Source organism: Natrix helvetica (genome assembly GCF_964273705.1).
Source record: "Natrix helvetica genome assembly, chromosome: 1".
Classification (NCBI taxonomy): Eukaryota; Metazoa; Chordata; class Lepidosauria; order Squamata; family Natricidae; genus Natrix; species Natrix helvetica.
In genome coordinates, this window is record NC_138548.1 from 203,356,054 (window position 1) to 203,383,772 (window position 27,719).

Sequence of the window (27,719 nt, forward strand, 5' to 3'; positions counted from 1 at the left end):
TGGCAGTTCAGAAGTGATCACAGACAGAGGCAAGCCACGATGAGGGCAAGGGCTGATCTGCAGAGTTTCAAATAGAAGGACATTCCTTGAAATTGTAAACTGACCTTCTACAGCTTGGTTTTCATCACTGTGCTTTAGAATTATACCAGGATTATATTGGTTTTAAACTCTCTGCCTATGCCTCACAATAGAAAGAACTGAATGGAAAGCAGGAATGAAGCTGTGAGAAGGGGTTGCTAGGTCACAAGCGTAAATTAACCTCCAGGGGATGCTAAGATGGAAAAAGAGATCACAAATATTATAAATGAGAATAATAATACATTTTTCGAACTATAAGACGCATCATGATTTTGAAGAGGTAATTTTTTTAAAAAAAGTTTTTGCACTCTGCAGGTCTCCCAATCTCCTCTGCACACTTCGGGTTTTTTTTGTAAAAAAAAGGGGGGGCATGCAGAGCTTTGGGATGCTTGTAGAGTGCTTCTGGGGGCTGGGGGGGAGAAACGAGCAAAAAAAGGCGATTTTTTAAACAAAAGGCTTTGGGAGGCTTGTAGAGTGCTCCTGGGGGCTGGGGGGAGGGGGGGAAATGGTCCATTTTTTTGCTTCTTTTTGCCCTCTCCAGCCCCCAGGAGCACTTTGCAAGCCTCCCAAACCCTCTGCACGTCCATTTTGCAGAGAGGTGGGGGGATTCGGTAGACCAAAATGCTGTATTCAGTGTATAAGATGCACCCAGATTTCGCCCCTCTTTGGGGGGGAAGGTGCGTCTTATACTTCAAAAATACTGTAAGTATTGCATACTGAAACAAATTAAGCGGGTCCATATTTAGGGACGGTTTACCAGCAAAGTGCAATCTAAACAATCTGAGCCTTTGTACCCAGAATTATTGTTCAATATATTACTTTACATTATGTTAGTTATTATGCTACGTTCATTAAACTAATCTTTTGTCTGTTACATTAATGAACGTAATTATCAAGATGTTTTTACCTTTAAGAGAAAAGTAATTTCATCACCTTTTAAGAAGAAAAATGATTTCTTGCAAGCATTATTGGCAACACCTCCACCTCCAGTACAGTAGATGAAGTCTTTCCTTAGAAGACGCATGAAAAAACATTGCTGGTAAATAATACGTTTGTAACAAAATAGATAGGAAAATTGTGGATATGAGTGTGTACATATCTCATGGGCTTCTTCCTTAGAGAAGAGTATCCACTGCCATTTGGCTCTTCATTCCAACACTAGCTCTAACATGAAGCCCAAATGCAGTCAATGTCCTTTTTTGTAGTCATGTTGACCCTGAACAGAGGATTAATAACCCAAACTAAGTGCAGAATGAAGTATGGCCACTTCATTCAGAAGTCAAGCCTTGTCATGCATGACTCATCATTGAACAAAAAAATGAAGACATGCTGGCTAAGAAGGAATGGTTATGATATGTTTTATATCTGAAAATCACATCTTCATCCTCAATGGTCCAGCTCAGAAATGGCTATTAATTATTAAAGGGGCTAGAGAACTCAGGATGTACTCAGCACATAATCAGAAAGATCCTCAGCCTTCCACATGCCAGTCTGACTTACCATCTCCTTATGATTGGGATAGTATGTCTGGTCAATGAGGGGGAATTCTTCCGGACCGAGCTTGCGATTCAGGCGGACCATCTGGGCAAACTATTGGAGAGACAGTGCAGTAAGAAACAAGGATGATATTTCTAAATCTATTTCCACAAGGTTAACTTAACTATATCGCCTCCCTCCCTTTGCAACCGCTGCCCTTTTCCTTCCCTCTACTCGAGCCTGAACATGAAAGTTTCTATTAGCAGAACATGTTGCAAATGTCAGAAATCCTACACAATATCCACCATCATCGGTAACAGCTGACTCTTAGGAAGGTGCTGACATATTACACAGCCAGCCTAGACATGCATGACTTGGCCATTTTTTAAATATACTTAGTCCATGGGCTGTCCTCAAAGACAAGCTAAAAGGTTCTGCTAATGTGGAATGCAGCATGACTCATAACTCACTCAACCAAGAAAAATAGTCTTACTCATTTCCGTCCAGGACCAGGTCCAACTTATGGTGCCACTCATGCCTATCTTTTAAATACATGAAGAGTTTGGGAAGCAGTTAATTCTAGGATCGTGTCTTCTAAGCTAACTTACCTATGAGTTGGGAGAGTTGACATCTTGGATAGATTAGGCGATGACAAAGAGAAAGACCTTTTCTGTAGAAAGTGTAGCTAATACAACACTGCAATTATTTCAGCACTTTTGTTTACTCCGACGTTTTAATTAGTTGACATTCCTTGCTGTTTTTTTTTAAATTGCTACCTACTCTTGTTGGAAAGCTGTTGTTTAACTGTTTCTTTAACTGCAGGGATGATGAATAACTGTATTTGAACATTGTACAATATCTAAAAGCAGCTTAAAACTAAATTAGTGAAATGTAGTAAGCCCTCCCAACTACCTCTTGTGCACAAAATAAAGAAATGGGGCCAGGTCCTCCACCTTGTACTGTATGTTCCTTAATTTCCAATGTTAAATTTTCTATGTAAAGTTCTCATACAAAATCTACAGTACAGTGCCATCTGGTTCCTCCCTCAATTATCATCTTCTGTCACTCACCACCCAAGGTTTGTCACAGAAGTTGTACACAGAATGCACAGAGTTGACGCTGGGCACGCCTGCATACTGCAAGCCAATAACAATGCCACGATGGTCTCCACCGCGAGCCATGCTGTAGGCATGCTGGCGGATCAGGACAAAGTCCGGTTTCAGACTCCTGGAAGAGAAAGTGTGAATATGAAAAGGAAGGAGAGGCAGGATAAAGAATCTAATGCATTTGTCCAGAAAACCTACTTCTTAATCTAGAGCTTCCATTTTAGGTGCCTAAATCAAACCCTTTTACTCAACATGTTCACTTTCCTTTGATCTTCTATTGCCACAGAGAGAGCTATAGAACCTCTGTGGGGTTAGATAGAATAACATATTAACATACAAAACAAAGGAAATTCACAGCTTTCTAAAGTACCCGTGTGTTTTAAGCAGTCTATTAGTCTTGATTCAAGTTGGTCTCATTTCCTCAGTCGCTGGAGGAAAATGAAATGGTTACTCATTAAAACCCAAGGCTGCCACATTCTCAAGCTCAGGGATAAACAATAACTATGTGTTCAGAGACTATACTAATTTCCAGACAGTGCATTGTTTATTCTGCCATCACAATTCAATCTTCATGGGTGGTCAAGCTCTAGTAGAAATTTCCCAGCAATTATCAGAGCATACACGCTCAAGGCTTCTTCCAACACTTTCACTGCTGTCTCTGGGCCGTGTCCCATTTGAGACTCTGTCAGATTTGACATAACAAAGATGGATGTATCTATGTGCTGCACCAATGGTATTCAGATAGCTTGATCTGCCACCAACTTTTAGAAACCAAGTAGATAAAACCATTTTATTTATCCAGACATTTTAACAAATGTACAGAATAACTGATTGAATTAAATGCAGTGGTGGGATTCAGCCGGTTCGCACCTCTTCGAGAGACCCGATTGTTAACTTTCTGAGCAGTTTGGTGAACTGGTTGTTGGAAGAAATCATTAGGGTAGAGAACCGGTTGTTAGATTATTTGAATCCCACCACTGATTAAATGTATTGTGTCTGAAGGATTTATCTACTGATTTCGTCTTTGGTACATTTGCTGAGATCCCACTCATCCTGAAGTCTGAATAAAGGAGTACAAGAACACTGTGTCATCTGAGTGTATGCATTTGTATGTGTACTTCAAAACACAACCCTTGTGTTAAAGAAAACAAACTTTACTTGGGAACTTTCTGTGAGAGGTCAATCACAAGACTAAAATCTGCCGGTGTAGGGAACCAATCCAGTTCAAGATGGGAAGACTTGTCCTCTTGCTCCAGATTAAAAATTAAATAAAATCCCTTTAAGCTGAAACTGCTTCCTTATGACTTTATAAACCCATCCATGTCTACTTAGGGGAATGATCTGCCAGTATAAACATGCTAGTGCAAATAATACCAGATGTGTCGGGGGATGGGGAAGGGGAGACAGTCCAGACAGAAAATTCAGATTAAGAATGTGATGAGAGAAAAAAGTGAAAAGCTTCATACTTCCCATCCCATAGCCCTGAATAAAGGATCCACATCTGAGGTTTATTTTTGCAAAATTAACCCTGAAGCTTCCATTACCCTTCATTTAGTGGCTTATCTAAGTGTTCACCAAGACCCTTAGCATATAAAAGAACCAAGGGTCACACAGTAAATTGGTTCAGCAATTGTTTAAAGGCAGAAGAAAGTCCCATTTTTAGCATCTGTGACATTTCATTTTTTTTAAAGACTTTGAATAGTTAGGGCTGAGAAAGACCGCCACTTGGGAACATAGCAAGCCTTCATCGTAAGTTAAAATTACTATTAATGAACAATCTACTTCAACATTGTCCAATCTGATAATTTCCAGATGTGTTGGACATAACGAGGATTTACGTGCAATCCACCTGGAGAAATACATCTCTCCCATACTGCAGCGGCCCTGGGATGCCACAATGTCATCACAGGGGGGGGACGCGAAGGCTTGAAGAAATGCTATGATTTAAATCTTGAGTTAAGGTCTTGGGGGGTCCCTGGCCACAAAAAGTATTTAAAGGGGTCCGTGGTGAAGAAAGGGTTGAGAACCACTGACAGCTTGATAGCTTGGAGGCAGGAGAGCACAGGGGAAAAGCAGAACCCAAGAGGACATCAATTTTTAAGGGTTGATTTTTCAAATGCTGCTTAAACAGCTGCAAAGAGAAGAATAGCTGCAGGGATAGATAAGATAATTTAGGAAGTCAAACAATCCCACAGAAACGTCGGATTCTTCAATAACCTTTCAATGGTAGCACTGCATATACACTGCGTACATTTTATAGTTCTAGAGATGATAATTGCATTCTGTAGTGTACTGGATCCTAACACTGCACTCTACTGCACAATCTCAGTAATCAGGAAAATATTGGGAAGAGGAACAATATTCTCCTCTTGGGTCAACAGGGGCAAATTACACATAAAAAGCAAAGATTTGTGTAACTGGCAATTTCATTTAAGTCCCCCAACTTCTAGTGCTATAATAGGCTTGAATAAACACACTACTTAAGCATCCAGATGAAAGATTGTTTGTTCAGTAGACAAAATCTAACTCGGTATTTCCCCTGAAATTCATTCAAGCCCAATGAACAATCAATACATAAACACAGGTAGTCCTCGACTTAAGACCACAATTGAGGCCCAAATTTATGTTGTTAAGTGAAGCATTTGTTAAGTGAGTCTTGCCTGACTATGCCTGACTTTTCTTGCAAACAGTTGTTAAGTGGATCACTGAAATTAGTAACCAGGTTCTTAAGTGAATCTGGCTTCCCCCATTGACTTTGCTTGTCAGGAGGCTGCAAAAGGTGGGGGGGGGGTGTCACATGATTATGGGACACTGCAATTGTCATAAATATGAGCCAATTGCCAAGCCCCTGAATTTTGATTATGTGATCAGGGAGATGCTGTAAGGGTTGCAACTTGAAAAATGGTCGTAAGTCACTTTTTTCAGTGCCGTTGTAACTTGGAACGGTCACTAAAGGAACTGTTGTAAGTCGAAAACTACCTGTACATAACACTCTGAACAATCGTAATAAGCTACAGATTGGTGCCATGTTTCTACTCACCGTACTACTTTGATGCCGTTGCGCATAACCTCCATGTCAACAGAAAAATTGCCATTAGCATGAGCCACCAAGTTCAAGTCACAGAATTCTGCCTGGTAGAAACAAAATAAAACCATATGGGTAGCACATTCCATACATTCTCAGAGCTGTCACCACATCGACTTTTGATTATTGCTCCAGCCCACAGAGCAAGTTGTCTATCAACAAATGCAAACTGAAGCTGGGTTGTCTTTTAATTCCAGATAACAGCGTGGTCCTTTAGATATTTCTGTCAGAAAATCAGCAAGACAAGATAAGTTTCTTTTGAAGAAAAATTGCCCATCACATCAAACAACCAGTTCAAAGTAGGAGTGTGGTGGTTTGTGTGGTTAGGACACTGGGCTGACAATCAGCAAGCCCACATTCGAGACCCAAGTGCTACTGTGCAACAGGAGAAGCTCCCATCATATGTTCCAGCTTCTGCCAACCTAGCAATTTGAAAGTGAATAATCACTAGTGGCCCAGTGGCTAAGACACTAAGCTTGTCGATCAGAAAGGTTGGCAGTTTGGCGGTTCAAATCCCTAGCGCCACGTAATAGAGTGAGCTCCCTTTACTTGTCCCAGCTTCTGCCAATCTAGCAGTTCAAAAGTATGTAAAAAAAGCAAGTAGAAAGATAGGGACCACCTTTGGTGGGAAGGCAACAGAGTTCCGTGCACCTTCGGCGTTTAATCATGCCGGCCACATGACCACGGAGATGTCTTTGGACAGCGCTGGTTCTTCGGCTTTGAAATGGAGATGAACACCGCCCCCTAGAGTCGGGAGCAACTAGCACATATGTGCAAGGGGAACCTTTAAGCACAAGTAGATAACAAGTAGGTACCACTTTGGTGAGCACTTTAACAGGAATATGAAAGGAGGCCCCAACCGGGTGTCACATGAGCACTTGTTCGGTTTGGTTTGGTTTGGTTTATTTGGATTTACATGCCGCCCTTCTCCAAAAGGACTCAGGGCGGCGTACAACATTAAAAAACACACATCCCAAAAGTTAAAAAAAGATTAAATCCATATCCAAAAAAACAAACCGATTTTTTTTAAAAAAAAACAATATATTTAAAATAAGTTAAAATTAAAATTAACAGGCCAGGCCGGCTTGCTGGAAAAGCGAACTTTTTAGGGCGCGTCGGAAGGACCAGAGGTCAGGGATTATGCGAAGCTCCGGGGGGAGCTCATTCCAGAGGGAAGGCGCTCCCACAGAGAAGGCTCTCCCCCTGGGGGTCACCAGCCGACACTGCCTGGCTAACGGCACCCTGAGGAGGCCAACTCTGTGGGATCGTACTGGACGGTGGGAGGCTACTAGTGGCAGTAGGTGGTCTCGCAGGTACCCTGGGCCTAAGCCATGGAGCGCTTTAAAGGTCATAATTAATACCTTGAATCGCACCCGGGAAAAAAACGGCAACCAGTGCAGGCCGCCTAAAAGGGGTGTAACATGGGAGCACCTAGGTACCCCCATGACAACCCGCGCGGCCGCATTCTGGACCAGCTGAAGCCTCCGGGTGCTCTTCAAGGGCAGGCCCATGTAGAGAGGGTCTCCCCCTATCATCAAAGATGGAACAAGATGCACAAATCGGGATGACGGAAACCACAGCCACTCACTCTTGGAGGTTGAGCCTGTTCCTCCCCATCCAGATCTGCACAGCCTCCAGGCATCGGGACATCACATCGAGGGCATCGTTTGGGTGGTTTGGTGTAGAGATGAAAAGTTGGGTATCATCAGCATATTGATGATACCGTACCCCAAAACCACGGATGATCTCGCCCAGCGGTTTCATATATATGTTGAACAGGAGGGGTGAGAGAACCGACCCCTGGGGCACCCCACAAGTGACGTGCCTCGGGGTCGATCCCTGCCCTCCAGTCAACAAGAACTGCGACTGATCCGACAGGTAGGAGGAGAACCACCATAAAACGGTGCCCCCCACTCCCAACCCCCTAAGTCGTCGCAGTAGGATACCATGGTCGATGGTATCGAAACCCGCCGAGGGGTCTAATAGGACCAGGACAGAGGAGCAGCCCCTGTCCTGGGCCCGCCAGAGATCATCGACCAACACGACCAATGCCATCTTCGTGCTGTACCCGGGCCTGAAACCCGACAAACGGATCCAGGTAGACAGCTTCATCCAGGTACTGGAGAAGCTGACATGCTACCACACACTCTTCTTGAGGAGGGGCCTCACCACCGCCTCCTTCAAGGTGGTGGGAAAGAACCCCTCTCTCAATGAAGCATTGGTAATCACCTGGAGCCAGCCTTGTGTCACCTCCCGGGAAGGTGAAACTATCCAAGAGGGACACAGGTCCAGCACACAAGTGGCAGCACTGAGTCTCCCCATAATCCTGTCCATGCCTTCGGGGGTCACAAGGTCAAACCCATCCCAGATTGTCTCCACAAGATTCATCCCCGTCGACTCGCCCGAATCTACCCAGTCAGAGTCCAAGCCTGTCCGGATCTGAGCGATTTTATCCTGCAGATACTGAACAAATTCTTCAGCCCTACCCTGCAAGGGGTCTTCCCCAGTTCCTTGGTTAAGTAAGGAACGGGTCACCCTAAACAGGGCGGCTGGGCAGTCATCTGAGAACGCGATAAGAGCGGAAAAATGTTGCCATTTTGCCGCTTTTATCGCCACTAAGTAGGATTTAATATAAATTCTTACTAGTGTTCGATCAGATTCGGACCGGCTGGCCCTCCAACCACTCTCTAGGCTTCTTTTCCAGCATTTCATCTCCCGGAGCTCCTTGGTAAACCAGGGAGCCACCTGGGATCGACGCCGGGTCAGAGGCGGCAAAGGCACAATGCGATCCAAGGCCCCAGTGGCTGCCCTATCCCAGGCTTCCACTAGGGCTTCGATCGAGTTGTGAGCAAGGGATTCAGGAAAAGTCCCAAACTCCATCAGGAACCTTTCAGGGTCCATCAGGCGCCTGGGGCGGAACCATCTAGTTAGTTCCGCCTCCTTGCGGCGAGGGGTAACAGTATGGAAGTCAAGCCTGATGAGGAAATGATCAGACCATGACAAGAGTTGAATAGAAATATCCCCTAAATCTAGGTCATTCATCCACTGCCCAGAGACAAAAATCAAGTGTCTATGTTGTTAACAAAGTTGATTAAAGAAATAAAAAAGTGATATTTTAGTATTGCTTTATATTAATTACAATAATTTGTACTATGATGTATTATGTTAAGACTGTTTTATTGAAGGCATACATAGTTACAGCAACATGTAGTAGGTAAGGAATTCTTTGTTTATCCACCCACCCATCCAATCTTTATTTTTACAAACAACCCAAGAGGATGAACCAGGGGTGGTATACACTTCCCTTCCCTACCGGTTCGCAAATGTGAGCGTGTGTACATGTGCTTTGGGTGAAAAAAGGGCCTAAATGGGATGCCATAGAGCCGGGTGTAAGTTGGTGGAACCACCTCCACTACCAGTTCAAGCGATACAGTCCGAACCGGTAGAATATAACCTCTGAGAGAACATATCCAAATAAATTTTTCTCCTTCTATTTTCTTCACAGCAATCCTGTGAAGTGGGTTGGGCTGAGAGATAGTGACTGGCCCAAAGTCACTCAGTTGGCTTTCATGTCTAAGACAGGACTTGAATTCATTGCAGTAGTCCAGGCGAGAAAGGACGAGGGCATGAGTGACTGTGCACAGAGCATCCCGATCCAGGAAGAGGCACAACTGACGTACCAGGCGAACCTGGTAAAAGGCCCCCCTGGTCACGGCCGTCAGGTGTTCTTCTAAACTAAGCCGCGTATCCAGGAGGACTCCAAGATTGCGAGCCTTCTCTGAGGGGGCTAAAATTTCTCCCCCTATTGTCAAAGATGGAACAAGATGTACAAATCAGGATGACGGAAACCACAGCCACTCAGTCTTGGAGGGATTGAGCTTGAGCCTGTTCCTCCCCATCCAGATCCGCACAGCCTCCAGGCATCGGGACATCACGTCGAGGGCATCGTTTGGGTGGTTTGGGGTAGAGATGAAAAGTTGGGTATCATCAGCATATTGATGATACCGTACCCCAAAACCACGGATGATCTCGCCCAGCGGTTTCATGTATATGTTGAACAGGAGGGGTGAGAGAACCGACCCCTGGGGCACCCCACAAGTGACGCGCCTGGGGGTCAATCTCTGCCCTCCAGTCAACACAAACTGCGACCGATCTGACAGGTAGGAGGAGAACCACCGTAAAACGGTGCCCCCCACTCCCAACACCCCGAGTCTCGCAGTAGGATACCATGGTCGATGGTGTCGAAAGCCGTCGAGAGGTCTAATAGGACCAGGACAGAGGAGCAGCCCCTGTCCTGGGCCCGCCAGAGATCATCGACCAACGCGACCAATGCCGTCTCCGTGCTGTACCCGAGCCTGAAACCCGACTAAAACAGATCCAGGTAGACAGCTTCATCCAGGTACTGGGGAAGCTGACGTGCTACCACACTCTCGACAACCTTTGCTACAAAGCGAAAGTTGGAGACCGGACGATAGTTGGCTAAAGAAGCTGGGTCCAGGGAAGGCTTCTTGAGGAGGGGCCTCACCACCGCCTCCTTCAAGGCGGTGGGAAAGAACCCCTCTCTCAATGAAGCGTTGGTAATCGCCTGGAGCCAGCCTCGTGTCACCTCCCGGGAAGCCGAAACTAACCAAGAGGGACACGGGTCCAGCACACAAGTGGCAGCACTGAGTCTCCCCATAATCCTGTCCATGCCTTCGGGGGTCACAAGGTCAAACCCATCCCAGATTGTCTCCTCAAGATTCATCCCTGTCGGCTCGCCCGAATCTACCCAGTCAGTGTCCAAGCCTGTCCGGATCTGAGCGATTTTATCCTGCAGATACTGAACAAATTCTTCAGCCCTACCCTGCAAGGGGTCTTCCCCAGTTCCTTGGTTAAGTAAGGAGCGGGTCACCCTAAACAGGGCGCCTGGGTGGTTATCTGCGGACACGATAAGAGCGGGAAAATATTGCCGTTTTGCCGCTTCTATTGCCACTAAGTAGGATTTAATATGAATTCTTACTAGTGTTCGATCAGATTCGGACCGGCTGGCCCTCCAGTCACTCTCTAGGCGTCTTTTCTAGCGTTTCATCTCCCGGAGCTCCTCGGTAAACCAGGGAGCCATCTGGGATCGACACCAGGTCAGAGGCCGCAAAGGCACAACACGATCCAAAGCCCCAGCGGCAGCCCTATCCCAGGCTTCCACTAGGGCTTCAGTCGAGTTGTGAGCAAGGAATTCAGGAAAAGTCCCAAACTCCATCAGGAACCTTTCGGGGTCCATCAGGTGCCTGGGGCGGAACCATCTAGTCGGTTCCGCCTCCCTGCGGCGAGGGGTAGCGGTATGGAAGTCAAGCCTGATGAGGAAATGATCAGACCATGACAAGGGTTGAATAGAAATATCCCCTAAATCTAGATCATTCATCCACTGCCCAGAGACGAAAATCAGGTCGAGCGTGTGTCCCCCATTATGGGTGGGGTCTTGAATTAACTGAGTTAGGTCCATAGCTGTCATGGAAACCATGAACTCCCGAGCTGACTCGGATGTCTCGCCAATGGAAGGCAGATTGAAATCCCCCAGGACCATGAACCTGGGGAAATCAACCGCCAATCCAGCTAATACATCCAGCAGCTCCGGCAGGGCCGGAGTGTGATATCATTTGATAATCCTTGTGATATCATTTGATAATCCTTCCCAGAAGTACTTCAGTGCTTCCAACGCAAATGAAAGCAAGTTCAAAGTTCAGTAAGTTATTAAGACCATAGCGTGTAACCACATGACACAGAATTTAAAAAGAGTGAAATTAGTGATAAGAAAAAGAAAACAACAAAGAAAATGCATCTGAGATAATTAAATTAAGATGGAACTGGTGCTATAATCGAAAACTGTTTTTTTTCTAAGTTTAAAAGAAAGTATGACAAAGATAGTGATCTGACTGCTAACAATTGGAGTGACATCCACGGGTAGGTAGTCATCATTCAATTGAATTTACCCTTTTCCCGAGTTTTCATGATACGGACTTCCTCAGCAATCTACAGAAGATGGAGAATTTTAAGGGGTTTCTCAATAGCCATTCTCAGCTCCCAGAGAGTGTCCATGAAATCAAAGAGTGACCTCAAACTAAACGAATTTATGCCAACTTCCAGAAATCTCCTCTAAATTCAGAGATTTCCCAAGTGCTTCCTGATAAAAATTATGTATTTAATTATTTTACGTATTCTAATTATACTTGAATAGTTTGTATGGTTTGCCTTAATCGTGAATTTTATTAAATGGTCAAAAATGGTCTGGCTGCACACGAGAGACTAAAATACTTATTTGTTAGGTGTATACTCCATTCCAAAGCCAAGAGCTCAACTTAATATACATTGCATCCTTTCTTCTTGTTTCTCCTCAAACAATCAAGCTGTGCAATAGATTGGGCTGAGAGATAATGACTGGCCCCTGGTTAAAGATGAACCTAGACCTTCCTCATTCTAACCCAACATTTTAACTACTACAATCCAGTTTTGAGTCATGATCACATGAAGATCATCTAAAAGTCTAGACTGAAAATAATTTCTAGAGGTAGACAGAAGTTCACCAACCCCATAAATCATGTATGATAGGACATGACCGTAAGGGTTGGGGGAAAAAATGATTTTGGAACTATCCTAGTTCCAATCCTGGAACAGGATGGGATTCCCATCAGGATTACTTACTTTGAATTCATTCTCAGTTTCATTTTAAGGACATATATAGAAACTGCATGCGGGTGGCATTTAACACCTCTCCTCCTTGGACTTTATCCAACGGATTCTCAGCAGAAAAATATAATCTAAATGGTGAGGTAACTTCCTTGAAATATATCTTGCTCATCATGTCTAACCTTCCCCAGTGGTATGCATTTTATGCTGTATTCTCAATTCAATATGAAAGGTCTGTGGACCACATTTTAAGTTCAATAAACTGCAATTCAAATGAGACAACATTGAAACCTAAGCAAACATTCCATGTAGACTTACCCATAAGCAAAGGTGCATCTAAAACACTCCCTAAATTCCTCACAAGGCAATATGATTTTCAGCATCAAGCAACGTTTGTTCCCCTCCACAAAAAACTTTTGCAACTTTTGCTTCTATGTAGTCCCACCTCTGTGGGTAAGAAATTTTGTTTAATATATCTGAAGCCAGAGTAAAACTAATATCTGCAACTTACTTGCAGGCAGAGGGAGTTTCTTCTACCGTTGAAAGCAACTCCAGTTTCTCCCTGTTGACAGTTCTAGGGCTTCACTTGCATGGTATTATTTCATTGGTCTTTTAAAGGGAAAGGTAGCTTGGAGGCTTTGCAGCACCCTGTCATAATACTGTTTTGCATAATATCAGACAGATGCCCATAACGTAAACTAAGACTGTGGACACAGACACTAGTTATTTATTTGTTTCTCCTTTTGTGCAGAACAGGAGTAAAAGGATTTTGGTTCCTCCGAGGTCAGCAATGACTAAAGGTAGGTAGGTCATTTGGCACTTGATTGAATGGTATTTCTTTGCATCTTCCATTACTATTTCAAGGACAATATAATATGAGGACAACTGCGAGTTGGCTTTTGAAGCTCAGGTGTTGTGGCCCAGCAGTGGCCGGCTGAGCTGTTGGTGGACTCTGACAGCTCAGACTATTATGGGACTGCTCTGGAGGATGAGGAAGACTCTGGAGGGTGTTTGAAGTCAGAGCAGGAATTAGAGAGGCCTGTTGGCCACCAGGTGGCATCTGAGTCAGGGAGTAGTGAAGAGGAACAGAGGGAGGTTGTCCCTGATGTGCGTATGCGTAGAGCTGAGAGGAGATAGGAACAGCTGTGGAGAAGACGTCATAGAAGGAAGTAGGGACAGCTGGCTAAGGTTTTGGCTCCTCCCAAAGAGTTTATAGGAGGAGCGACGGGAGGGGAATCTTTGCAGGAAACAACAGTCCATTTTACTAGCCATTGAGAAAGCATTCCGTAAGTTTAATCTTGGTTTCTTGAAGTTAGCTTTCTAGGCTCCTAGCCAAGGGATGGCTTTATCTATGTAATTAGTCATGGCAGACAGCCAAGCCTGTGTCTGCATATTCATTGGAATCATGGGACAGAACAGTTTGTTTCCTGCCTTAAAACAAAAGCTGTAAAAATCATCACCATGGAGCAGCTACATGCCGAGAATGTGCAACTTTCGCAACAGGTGGCTATGTTGGCTGCCCAGGTGGCACAGCTTCAAGCTCACCCTGATCCACCCCCACCTCAGAGGAAATGCTCGGTTGCAGTGCCTGATAAATTCGATGGCAACCAAGCCATGTTTCCAGCTTTCTTGGGACAATGCCAGCTATTTATCAGCTTGAGAGCAGAGGATTTTCCCACTGACCGAGATAAAGTGGGGTTTATGATTAGCTTACTCTCTGGCTCCGCAGCTCATTGGGCGACGCCACTGCTGGTCCAGGCTAGCCCTTTGCTGGATGACTTCAGCGGGTTCTGTGACCACCTCCGGTTAATGTATGAGGACCCCATTAAGACGGAGACGGCTACCCAACGTCTGAAGACTCTGAAGCAGGGCCGGGGTTCCTTGCAGGACTACATCAGTGAATTTAGGCTACTAAGCCAGAATTCGGCTTGGAATGAGGCAGCCCTCATGGACACATTTGAGGATGGGTTGTCGGAAGAATTGCAAGATGAGCTGGTGCATGTGGATAGGCCACTGAATTTCAACGTGTTGGTCCACCTGTGTCTCCGGATTGATGCTCGGTTGCAGAGGCAGGGAATTCGCCGCACGTCCCAGGAGAACAGGGTCGTTCCGGCCATGCGTGAGACTCCAACTCCACAGGAGGAGCCCATGGAATTAGGTGCAGACAAACCCCGCTCGTCAATAATGGAGAAAGACAGACGGCGCTTAGGGGGGTTGTGTTTTTATTGTGGGGAACCTGGCCACATGGCAGCCTTTTGCCCCAAGAAGAGACGAGGGGTGTCAGTTACGGGAATTACATCCAAACCCAGAACAATTTGTCGGGAAAGGCCCCCAAGCCAGACCTAAGGGAGATCTTGGGTCAGGCGCACATCAATTCAGAGCCATGTTCAGAGACAGTGACTTGCAGGCCTCCCTGACACCTGATCCTGGCATCCCAAATAGTCCTATCCAGTAGTCCACAGGGGATTCCGGCGCATGCTCTCGTCGACTCCGGGGCTACCATGAACTTCATGGACGAGGCGTTTGCGACCAAGTATGCGGTCCCTCTGTGTCCAGTATATCCTCCTATGCTTGTGGTCACCATTGACGGCCGGGTGCTTCTGTCTGGGCCTATCAAGGCCGCCATGCAACCCTTGCACCTGGTCATCGGGGCTCATGAGGAAGCCATCCAGTTCTACATTACCTCTGGCCTGCATTTCCACGTGGTCTTGGGCTTGGTTTGGCTTCAGGCACACGACCCAATAAACTACTGGTCCCAGAACCTTGTCATCTTTCCAGCCTTGCAATGTGTGGATCACACCTGTCATGTCTGTGCAGGCCAGCTGCTGAGTCCACCCGGGGTGTCATTGCCTTCCGACATAGCAGATTTTGCAGACATGTTCAGTGAACAAGAAGCAGGCCAATTGCCACCACACCGGCCATATGATTGTCCCATCGATTTGATTCTGGACGCGCCACTCCCTGTGGGTCGTTTGTATTCGATGTCAGACCCGGAATTGGCCGCATTGTGAGACTTTTTGGACAAAAACCTAGCTCGGGGTTTTATCAGATGCTCATCTAAGCCATTGTCTGCCCCGGTCTTGTTCGTCAAAAAGAAGACCGGAGATTTGAGACTCTGTTGTAACTATCGTAGGCTCAATGCTATCACGGTGCGCAATCGATATCCTCTGCCCCTTATTCCTGAAATGCTGGAGAAGCTCAGAGAAGCTAAGGTGTTCACCAAATTGGATCTCCGTGGAGCCTACAATCTTGTCCGGATCCGATCCGGGGATGAATGGAAGATGGCATTCGGAACCAGGTACGGGCATTTTGAGTACACGGTCTTGCCTTTTGGGCTGACCAATGCCCCTGCTGTCTTCCAACTTTTTATGAACAACATCTTCCGGGACCTTTTGGACCAGTTTGTCGTCATTTATCTCAATGACATCTTGATTTACTCATCCTCCCGGGAGAGCCATTGGCAGCACCTACGCCTGGTCCTACAACGGCTCCATGAGAATCGCTTGTATGCGAAACTGGAGAAGTGCCAGTTTTGGCAGTCCACCATTGAGTTCCTGGGACATCGTATCTCTCCTGAAGGCATTGCGCTGGAGCTGGGCAAGGTAGGGTCTTTGTGTAGTTGGCAACTTCCTCGGAGAGTGAAGGATGTCCAGCAACTCCTCGGGTTTGCCAACTACTATCGGACCTTTATCCCTGGCTTTGCTTCCCTGACTGCGCCCCTCACTCGGCTCCTGCAGAAAAAAGTTCCGTTTCATTGGGGGGGCCCTGAGCACCACGCGTTCCAGGCCTTGAAGCAGCCCTTCATGAAAGAGCCCATTTTGAACCATCCTGACCCCCACCGTCCATTTGTAGTGGAGGCGGATGCATCCGATATCGCTGTGGGAGCAGTGTTACTTCAGGCTCACGCCTCCGGCGGTACCCTTTTCCCTTGCGCTTATTACTCGCAGGAACTCAATTCTTCGGAGCGCAATTATACCATTTGGAAGAAGGAGTTACTAGCCATTAAGGTGGTGTTTGAGGCTTAGAGGAATCATCTAGAGGGGGCCAGGCATCAGATTGAAGTCCGGATGGACCATAGGAATTTGGAATTTCTGAAGACCGTGTGGAAATTGAACCAGCACCAGATCCGGTGGTCTCTTTTCTTTGCATGGTTCAATTTCCGTGTGGCGTACATCCCCAGTGCGCACAACCAAAGGGCGGATGCCCTATCAAGGAAACCTGAGTATTTGTGTACCAAAGACCTGATTCCACCGCGGACAATTTTGCCCGTAGAGTCCTTCTCTGTGGTTCACTAGCCTGTGGACGTATGGCCCCAGATATGGGAAGCGCAGCGGCATGACAATTACGTGGAACAACGGAAGGCAGAGGTGGGGCCTGCCTCCCCATGAACATTCACCGATGAACTTTTGGGGTACCGGGACAGACTCTATGTGTCAGTGGGGCTCCTTCAGGGACTTATTCTATCCCAGTGCCATGATGATCCTGCGGCGGGGCACTTTGGCTTCTTCAAGACCTTGAACCTGGTCTCCCGTAACTTCTGGTGGCCCCGATTGCAACATGACGTACAATCTTACATCACGTCTTGTGTACGGTGTCGGCAGGCCAAGTCAGCGACGGGAGCCCCTCCAGGGTTGCTTCAGCCATTGCTGACCCCGGAGAGACCCTGGAGGGCCATTTCTATGGACTTCCTGACAGACTTGCTTCCATCTTCTGGATTTACCACGGTGTTCGTGGTGATAGACATGCTGACGAAGATGGCGCATTTTATCCCGTATCGGAGATTACAGCTAAAGACTTCCTGTCGGAACTACAGGCAGTCCATCAAGTAGTGCGGCGATATCTGGATAAAGCCAAGGAGAACTATAAGAGAGTCGCGGACAGGTCTCGGCGCACGACTCCGGCATTGACTGTGGGCGATCGAGTGTGGCTGTCCACTAGACACCTTCCGTCAAACCAGCCAGTCAAGAAGTTAGACCACCGTTACCTTGCCCGTTTCCTGTTGAAGCAGTCATCAATCCGGTCGCCTATCGCCTGACTTTACCACGTTCAATGCAAGTCCATCTGGTCTTTCATAGATCTCTTCTTGTTCCTGAACAGCCGGCTTGTCCTCTTTGCCAACCCGAACATCCCCAGCCAGAACCCTGTGTCGATGAGGTGCGGGCCGAGTACGGTTACCAGGATTCGGGATTCCCGATGGCTGAAAGGACGGTTCCAATACCTGGTGAATTGGAAAGGCCGAAAGCCGGAGGATGTTACCTCCGTGCATGCACCTGCTTTGGTGCAGGCCTTCCATGAACAATTCCCAGCTAAGCCACACCCTGAGCATCAGACCACAGGGGAAGGGCCCTGTGGTGAGGGATAGTGTTGTGGCCCAGTAGCGGCTGGCTGAGCTGTTGGTGGATTCTGACAGCTCAGACTATTATGGGACTGATCTGGAGGATAAGGAAGACTCTGGAGGGTGTTTGGAGTCAGAGCAGGAACTAGAGAGGCCTGTTAGCCACCAGGTGGCATCTGAGTCAGGGAGCAGTTAAGAGGAACAGAGGGAGGTTGTCCCCGATGTGCATATGCGTAGAGCTGAGAGGAGAAAGGAACAGCTGTGGAGAAGACGTCATAGAAGGAAGTAGGGATAACTGGCTAAGGTTGTGGCCCCTCCCAAAGGGTTTATAGGTGGAGCGACGGGAGGGGAATCTTTACAGGAAAAAACAGTCCATTTTACTAGCCATTGAGAAAGCATTCCGCAAATTTAATCTTGGTTTCTTGAAGATAGTTTTCTAGGCTCCTAGCCAAGGGGTGGCTTTATCTATGTAATTAGTCATGACAGACAGCCAAGCCTGTGTCTGCATATTCATTGGAATCACGGGACAGAACATCAGGTCAGATAAATTATGCATCCCACTAAAAGGGGCTAATGCACAACAAGCAAGTACAGAACTTCATATTCTTAGAACAGTATGGTATTGGTATTACTTAACTCCAATTACCGCCAGCCCTAGTTGGAAATTGGAAATTGCAGCCCAACAACACCTGGAAAGCTATATGGTTGAAACTCTGATAAGGATTCCAGAAGCCAGTCCCTAATGCTTGTTTTCAGACATACCTGTTCAATCTTGATGTCCAATTCTCCATGAAGTTTCTTCCCCTTGAAATATTTTGCCCTGGAAAAAGGAAAACCATAATGTTTAAAGTCAGATTGTTCTTCAAGGTATGATTCCAGATGGATATACATCAATATACACACTACTCCTAATAGTACATGAAGGCCAGATCTACACTACAAAGGCAATGAATCTAAGATGAGCCTGATAAGCCAAGAAGTATCGGTTTGAACTGATGGCACACCTCAACCTCTTTTAAAACATTTTATATTTCCTTAATAAACCTGGAGGGACCCAAAACACCTTAAAAAGGGCAGATTTGAACTAGGTTTCACCAGATTTTCTTCTGCTATCTTTTGCTCAGGAATGTTCCACCGTTAGCCAGCATCATCTCTAAATACAAGTAAACATCCCCGCTGATATTTATAATGTCTGCCAATTCCATCAATTTGGTTCCCATCCAAGGACTCATAAGTGATGTGGCCTCATCTGAGTTTTTCCAAATCTTTCTTTTAAAATGGAAAATCTTTTAGAATATAAATATAGTTGGATGCAGTAAATGTGCCACGATAACTGGTTTGCTTTTAAGGGAGAAGTCATTTATTTTTTTCTCTAGATAGAACTTCTATCTGGAGAGGCAAAAGCCATGTGTAACCCAGGATTGGAGAATTACATACACACGTGGTGGATTTGATTTAAATCAAGTCATGATTTAAATCACTAGTAAAAAAAGCTTGATTTAAATCAACTAAATTATCATTTTTAAAGATCAACTGTCATCTCTGTCCCACAACGGCTCCTCCTCTGACCTGCTGTTGACTCATCATTAAATTTAATGGGATGGCTGGTGATGTAGCAGTAACACAACATAACATGGTAGGCAGCAGGTGAGTGGATTTCCGCTAACAGGCAACGTCCTGATGGATCTGAAATGACAGGTGCTCTTTAAATGTAAGGACCCATTCTTGCTGGTAGTTAGAATCTTTAATATTATTATTTGCAAACAAAATGAAGGTTTCCTATTTAGAGTACATGTTATCTCAACTTGCAGAGCTTGGATTCATTGATTTTACCAAAAATGTAAACATTGCAGAATATACAGCCTCATGCTACATAACTAAACTCCATTTCATGCTGACTAAACTAAATTATTAACGTATGTTAAATATAAAGCTACCTTTAGGTAGATTTTTACTCCAAAAGCATTTTATTAAAATAAATTTGATAAAAATATAAAAAATCCAATTTAAATTTAAAAAATCCAATTTAATTTTTTAAAAATCCATTTTTTTTTAAAAAAAATCAATTTTTATCCACCCTGCACACACACAAATCAGGACAGAAATCTCTCTGAAGCTTCTTGCTGATCATGGGAAAGATCACTAAGGAGACAGACCCCTCCCTTCTACCAACAACCCCCCCCCCCGTTTATTATATTCTTTTTTCCCCCATCCTTTCCTTCCTGTCCATCAAGTTGCTAAGAAAAAAATAATTCACTCCTAAAATAGAGATTTTCTCCGAGCTTCAGAAACTATGTCAAGGCTGACAATGTTTGCATTAATATCAGCTGGACAATCGAATTGAGAGTTTCTTCCCAAACAAACAAACACCGGACTTCACAAGAGCCCACTAATTCAATGGAAACTCCGTGGGACAATTGTTGCGATGAGTTGTGATTAATGCAAGTTTTACTTAATGCAGCTACCAAAGGCAAGTACTGTACCTCACTTTCACGGAACAGCTCACCCAGCCATGCAGTGAGTTTTGTGACTAATAATAAACATCTCCTCCACTCCGAATTACATCCAGTTTAACTGCAAAAGCCAAATTAAACAAGCAAGACCTCCCTCCAATCCAGAAAGCAAGCCCGGGAAGAAAATACATGTTTACAAGGGACATTTCTTCTCCTTGTGACAACTGCCCTCCCCCCACTGCATCTGGTAGGTTGGCCCCATGCTGAGAGGCCTAAATACATCAAAACTCTTCCAACAGACATTTCTAAGGTTTTAGGGCTGGCCAGTACTTTTATGGTTCAACTGTAAAAATCACTAAGTAGGTTACGTTCAGCCACGACATTCCTAACTAAACTCATGATCTGAGAGACGGAGCATTTTGCTTGACTGGGGAAAACAACAGTGTCCCCTATGCGGCTGGCTTTCATTTAATTTTCTATAAATCTGAGCTTATTGCTCTAAAAAAGAGAAAAACAGATGGAAGGGGGAGAAAAGCTAATTAACATCTAAGCAGGAGGCCAACCTGCTCTTCCTCCCTCGGATAATTCTCGCTACAAAGAATTCTCACTAACATCTGAAACTCACCGTCAGAAGCTGCAAGGATAGTAATTTTAAAAAATCACTACCAAATCCTTTAACAGTTCCCCTCTAAAAGATATTTAGGACAGAGTGCCAACAGTCAGACTGATGTTCCTCAGATACTCTCATACTGCCAGCTGGAAAATTCTTAATGCTTCATTATCCCCCAGGTTAATTAATGGAAGATGCATTAATGCCCCTGTGTTATCACTGCTAAATAATGCCAATAATTATACAATGACACAAATTAATGGCATGTGGTTTTTTGCCATGATTTGTTACGAATCAACATGTAGGAATGATGTAACAGATGAGACCCAGGCAAAAGAGGCAGAAAGGTTGCTCAGATAAAAGATTTCAGTTTATTCGGCATGTGAAATGCACCGGAATTAAGACTTTGAAGAAAACAAAGCTTGCCATTTCTCACAAGAAAAGATGGTTTCTAAATCAACCAATAGTTCCAGGGGTGGGATTCAAATTTTTAGCAAGGGGTTCTCTGTCTAGTTGCTTGGTGGGCATGGCCATGGTGAGAGTGGCCTAGTTGGCCTTCTGCACCACAGTAGGGGCGGGACATTTTTGCCCTCCCTGGACTCTAGAGCATTTCCTCGAGCCTCCGGGAGTGCACAAACGACCTCCCCAGTTCCGGAGACCCTCTGGAAGTCAGAAACAGGCCTGTTTCCGCCCTTCCTGAACTTCCGGTAGGCCCCGTTTTCACCCTTCCCAAGCCTCCATGCACACTCTGCACTTACCTGCATCCAAAACAGGTCGTGTGGGGACTCCTGGGAGGGACAGGGTGGGTGGGGCCAGCCAGGAGTGGGATTTGGAGGGTTCTCCAAACTGCACAGAATCTTAGCTAGATGTTCTCTCGAACCCCTGAGAACCCCCCAGCAGTTTACCCCTGAATCGTTCCCATGTAGAAAAGTGCCAGGAGGTACGAGAAGCACACAAAAATGAGAGTGGCCAAATTTTCACGGACTGAACAAGTCTTATTATGTGGCATAAAATGCATGGGGATTGTAGTTTTTTGGAGCTTTCACACAGAAATGGGTGCAATATGTGATGACCCTCCCATCTGAATTCTTTTGGAATTTAGATCGTACACAGGTACGGCACCTCTTCATTGCTCACCAAAATAGCCTGACTTTTTTAAGGCTTCCAGTGAGGGGGGGAAGGAGGAAGAGAGGGGAGGGAGGGAGGGAGGGAGGGAGGGAGGGAAGGAAGGAAGGAAGGAAGGAAGGAAGGAAGGAAGGCAGCATTGCTTTAAGATATCTATGTGACTCTTAAAAGAACAATAGCCTGATAAAGTCAGGCTACCTTAATGGATAAAGGAGAGGCATCAAAATGGCACTGATGGTCAGAAGCTCTTCTTCCAAGTCATTTTCAAAGTATGCCCAGCCCTAAAAAAACAATAGTCACTCTAGCTAAACTAGTTGCTACCTGTTTTGCCCAAGACATTGCGGTTCAGTACATCTTCAGAGGCGATTTCTGCTTGTATATTACTAGGAAGCCCTTTCCTCTTCTGTTTTACTGAGCGCAATCGTCAGTTGGGTGGAGAAGGTAACTTAAAGCCATTCTCTTTCAGGACTGTTGCCTTCCCTTATTTTTTTCTGCGTTCCTCTTTTCTCAAGCAAACTTGTTTTACATTTAAACATCTGGCTTTATCATTTGGAAAGGGATTTTCTAATTAAAATGAAAAATTGCAACTCCCTCATTATTGTCTTTAGATTTCGCCATCCTGTTTACTGCCCCTTCTTAGGGGAGCATTAAAACTATCTTAAAACATGGGAGAAACTTTCCCTTCCCTAAGGACAGCCTTGCCCTTTAATCCAACGTTCTGGCTTCGTTGAAAACAGCCCGCTGCAAGTTTCACAAGCAAGGAAAAACACCAAGGGGCATTCCATTCCCTGCTCTTTGTCCCAAAGCCAGGCCAAAGTAGGTGCCAGCATTCATGAAAATCATTACTCCTTGTGAAAGAAACTTTTTTCCTACCTTAATCTTAGAAGTAACCAAATTCCGTAAGGAATTTAGAGAGAGGGGAAGAAGTGAAGGTCAGTGGCTAATTCTCTTCACTTAAAAAAAAAAGGTCCCCGAGCTTGTTTCCAACAACACAAACACTCCTTCGCTTATATTTTACAAACTGGAAAACAGAAGGACCACTAAAGAAAACATCTTCTATTTCCCCCCCCCCCCCAATGTCCCACGAACCAGGATTTTACAATCAGTGGTGCGTGTATAACTAGCAGCATCCTGGCTGGAACTTAGATGAGATGCAGGCATACCCTACCAATTGCAGCAGAATGAAGGGTAAGAGCTTCTGATGGAGGCATTTCATGCTGCAAGGGAAAAGAGAGTCCCTCCTGCAAAGGAAAAATAAATTACAGAATCAGAACCATTGTGAACTCCAGTGGGTACATGGGCCAACTGAACACAATCAGTCACACAAAGAACAACTGCTGCTCTGCGGCAGAGATGGGAAGCCTTGGCTGTAATAGCCAACAGCGGGGAGTGACCCATTTCGGACATTACATTTCCCCGGATCTGCCTTGGCGGGCATCTACCTGTGACTTTTCATGCTGCTTCCTAGGGTATTCTTAATTGTCCTAGTCCCAAATCTGTTTCTGCCCAGCTACCAGGCCAACGAAATGAACCAATGCTCACTTCTTGGCAGCCTGCTCAAGAATGAGAAGGCCCTTGCCTGGAAACTCTTCTGCTTGTTAAGAGCATGTCCTTCTCTGTCCAGACAGTGAGCACCAAGGGCACCTGTATCTCTTTCACAGCCACAACCGATGGGAAAAAAGGACTTGGTTCCTCATATGGGCAATCTTTGTGCTGCTTTAGGCAATACTGAGGTCTGGAGCGGTCTTTCTGTGCCAACATTGGACAGCAGAGAGATCTCATCATAAAACATGCTATTAAGTTTATATTTACCATAAAAGATAAATGTAATAGCAAAGTGACTATAAATATATAAATGTCCTTTTGGGAGGGAAATAGCTTTTTCCTTCTATTTTCATTGTAACATAGAATGTGTAAGATATAATGATTAAAAACTATCTCCAGTCTAACAGCTATGCCAGTCTTTGTAAGATGGTGCCCTCTAGTGTCGCAAACTGGAATTGACTTGCTGAGGAATAAATCAAACAAGCAGATTAGAACTTTGCTTCCTGCTCTATCAAGTCTAGACATAGTACCAGTGTTTCTCAATCTTGGCATCTCTTAAGCTACATGGACATCAATTTCCAGAATTCCCCAGCCAGCAATACTGGCAGCAATGCCAAGGTTGAAAAACATTGCCTAGTACAATAGCGCAATTTCACAAGCTTTTCCTCCATTTGCCAAATGTCAGCAGAGACTGCAGCAGTCAAAAACAGACCAAATATGCTGAAGATTCAACCCACTGAATGCAAAGCTGGTAGCTGTGAGAAACACTCTAGACTAGGGGTCTCCAACCTTGGCAACTTTAAGCCCGGCAGACTTCAACTCCCAGAATTCCCCAGCCAGCAAGCTGGGAGTTGAAATCCGCCAAGCTTAAAGTTGCCAAGGTTGGAGACCCCTGCCCTAGACCAGGACAAGCAGCAAGTCACAGGTTCAGACCAGTAGTGGGCTCCGGATCCCGTCGCAACCAGTACACTGCGACGGGGCCAGGTGTCCTCGTCACACATGTGCACGCCACCGCCCAGCAACACAGCTGCTCGGCGGAGGTTGCATAGACGCTGCACACTGCGCGCAGGCGCAATTGGCCCATTTGCATCAAAAAGCGGTAAGGAACGCGGGCTGGGCAAATGAGCCACCGTTCCAGTAAGGTGGCCGCTGCTCCCAGCTACCACCCGTACCTGGCCGTACCGCCCGGAACCCACCACTGGTTCAGACCATACTGTACAGCACAGCCTAGGATTGTCTAACTTTTCCCAAGGAAGGATATGTCTGGCTCTTTTCTGGTCTATAAAATAAGTTCATTCAGTCCAATCTATGGCATAAATGAGTATTTCATTACTTCCCACCTAAAAATGGTAGGACCCTGGTGGTTTTCAGCAGGAAACTGCAGAACTATGCCAGCATGTCAGGTCTGGCTGAAAATGAGGGTCAAGTCTATTACATATGGACCATGGTCCATAAATAGCCCATTTTACTATATAAATACCACTTTATTTATTTATTGTTTTATATCCACACCTTCATTGTTTTTATAAATAGCTCATGAGAGTGAACGCATACATTACTCCTCTGTCCTCCTATTTTCCTTACAAAAACAACCATGTAAGGCAGAGGTGGGGAACTATGTCCCCTTTATGACTTCAACTCCCAGGATTCCCATGCTGGCTCAGTTTCAGGATTGTTTTAATGACAATATCATCTCTCACCAGCTAAACTGCAGATTCTCGGTCATCCAGGTCATGGCTGTCCCAAAGGTGCTTTTCCAAGAGACAACGAGGCTTTCTGGGTTTTCTTTGAAGACGTTTCACTTCTCATTCAAGAAGCTTCTTCAGCTCAGCTTCTGCTGAGAGCCGAAGAAGCTTCTTGGATGAGAAGCAAAACGTCTTCAAAGACAAACCAAAGAAATCCCCGTTGCCTCTTGGAAAAGCACCTTTGGCACCACAGACAAAGAAGAGACGGTTTTCACTGCCAAAAGTGAGCCCTGGAATTTACCGAACACAAACAAAAGGAAAAAGAGCGTGCAGCTGGCCTGCCATTTTCCCGCCAGAGGACTCTGCACCACTCTTCCCACAAAAGAAACACGGCTGCTCTTACTCAACTACAACTCCCAGCAGCACCAACCAGCAAAGTGTTTCGAGGTATGTTGGGAGTTGTAGTTCCGTAGCTCAACTCGAGGGACAGGGTAGCATTTACCGGGAATCTACCCGGGAGGTTTGAATCCTATTCTTATTGTAAAAGAAAGGGGTCATTCCAGATTTTAAAAAGCATCCTCCGTTTCCATCGAGTCCAGCCTCCGATGTTTTCCCGGCAAGCCGTTTGCATTTGCGCTCCTGGGATGTTTCATGTTTCATTAGTATGTGGTCTTCCATACTAATAACCTCACCCCATTTAGCTTCGCAGCCCACTTACGGGCGATCAGCTGCTGGGCAACCTGTCTCCGCGCTATCGAGATTCCCCCCCCCCTTCTTCCTATGCCAAACGTAGACTTCTTGAAAACATAGCAAAAAATGCTGCGCCCCGTTCTTGCAAAGAATGAAATTCCAGCCATGTAACCACGGCCGTCTTTACCGTTTGGGGCAGAGATTAGTATATAGTACCGGTAGTATCACCGAACCTCTCAATGCGGAGCTGTGTCGCCCTTTAGGACGGAGCATTTACCACCACCCCATTTCACAACCCCTCCCAATCCTGAATAGCTTTTTTTTCCCTCCCCCCCCCCTTTCCCTCTCTCTTCCCCCCTCCCTCATTTCCGTAAAGGATTGGGAGCATCGCGAAGGCGCCCCCCCCATAGCTTTCTGACTCACTAGGATTAGTCGAATTGGGGGGCGAGGGGAGGGGGAAGAGAGAGAGAGGGAAAATAGCTGCTTTAGCCATGCGACAAACTTGGAGGAGGGGATCTGCTGGTCGCAAGATGCTTGTGCTGTGTGTGGATTCTTCCCCATGCGCAGGCACGCGCGGAGCAAGCCCGCAGCCCGCAGCCCACTCCAGCTAGCCTGAAAAGCTTGTCAAGCTAAAGCCCGAGAGCAACTGATGGGGATTTCTTGCTTTCTCCTTTGCGGTGCCCGCTTTGGCGCAAAGCTCTGCATCCTTCTTCCCTTCATTTGCTGCATTGCTAAGCCCAGGTCTGGGCTACCCGCGCGGGAAAAGGCCACCTTTCCCAAGCGGACCCGGTCCCTGTTTTGCTTCACTGACACCTTAGTGTCAAGATCCGCGTGCAGCCGTGCAGGATCACAACTCCCATAATCCCCAGTCAGATGGGCCAAAGGGAATTCGATTCCCAAGCTGCCGGAAGGCGCTGAACTGGAGAAAAGCTGCGAGTCAGTGCAGCTGTCATAGCTAAATATATCGATATTCCCTGTTCGCGGTTATCTCTGCAACAGCAACTGCGTTTCTAAAGCCGTTCTTTTATTTTTCCCTAGATAATATCCTGGTCAACTACCAGCTTTATAATCTACTGTACAGAGATCCTTCTAGAATTTGCAGCCTGTCTCTAAAATGCTGCTCCAGAAACCGCTTACTACCATTTGTCCAACAGAGATGTCACTTTGCATTTTCCTTTTTAGCTGCAAGAACAGCTAAATCAAGGAGGCACGTATTCCCATTCTCTGCACAATCCTTTCACCTGCACTTCGGTAAGGGGAACTTCCCCGTGTTTGTGCAAATCCAACTACATTTCTGGATTTTAACCCGCAAAGACAATCCTGGGGCTACATTTGCCATCTACTGCATATCGTGTCATTCGCTTGCGACCTCTAAAAAAACAAGATGCTGGAATCTTTCCAGTCTCTGCAGGATTGCTGCCATACTTTTGGGTAGCCTTCATTTCTGTCTTCTGCACAGTACATTGCACAGTTCTGAGCTATTGTGAACGGAAGCCGTCCTGTTTTCCACCGCCAGGTAAAGTCTCAAGTGGATCCACAGCTATATGCTGTAGTTTACTTGTTCAGTCTTGGTGCACCATTTAACCCTTAGCATTGAGAGCCTATTTTTATGCTTCTTGCCAATTACATTTCAATCTTTGCAATGTATTATGGTGCAGCTCTTCTTTCTGCGTCTTTTTTTTTAAATGCAGGCTTTTGTGACTGATCACTTGAAGGATCCTAAGCCTTCCCCACCCTGGGGATGTGGTGTTTTTTTTTTTTAAAGCCAGTTTCCCGGAGACGTGGGCAAAGTAGTGCCCTGACCAAAATGAATTATGTGTCTTTTAAAGCAACAATAAAAGGTAGAGGAAGAAGATGCGCGATCTTTTCCT

At 45.6% G+C, this 27,719-nt stretch overlaps 1 protein-coding gene across 4 annotated transcripts in view; it reads right to left on the reverse strand.

Moving 5' to 3' along the window:
• The window catches only part of SYN1 (synapsin I), a 120,626-nt gene that overhangs the window by 67,811 nt on the left and 25,096 nt on the right, over nucleotides 1–27,719 (reverse strand). For all 4 annotated transcript variants that reach the window (XM_081935652.1, XM_081935651.1, XM_081935650.1 and 1 more), the window contains exons 2-5: nucleotides 18,503–18,560; nucleotides 5,701–5,792; nucleotides 2,625–2,781; nucleotides 1,579–1,668 (exon numbers count right to left, since the gene is read on the reverse strand). In XM_081935652.1, the coding sequence (XP_081791778.1) occupies nucleotides 1,579–1,668; nucleotides 2,625–2,781; nucleotides 5,701–5,792; nucleotides 18,503–18,560 (397 nt within the window). The remainder of the gene's footprint in view (nucleotides 1–1,578; nucleotides 1,669–2,624; nucleotides 2,782–5,700; nucleotides 5,793–18,502; nucleotides 18,561–27,719) is intronic.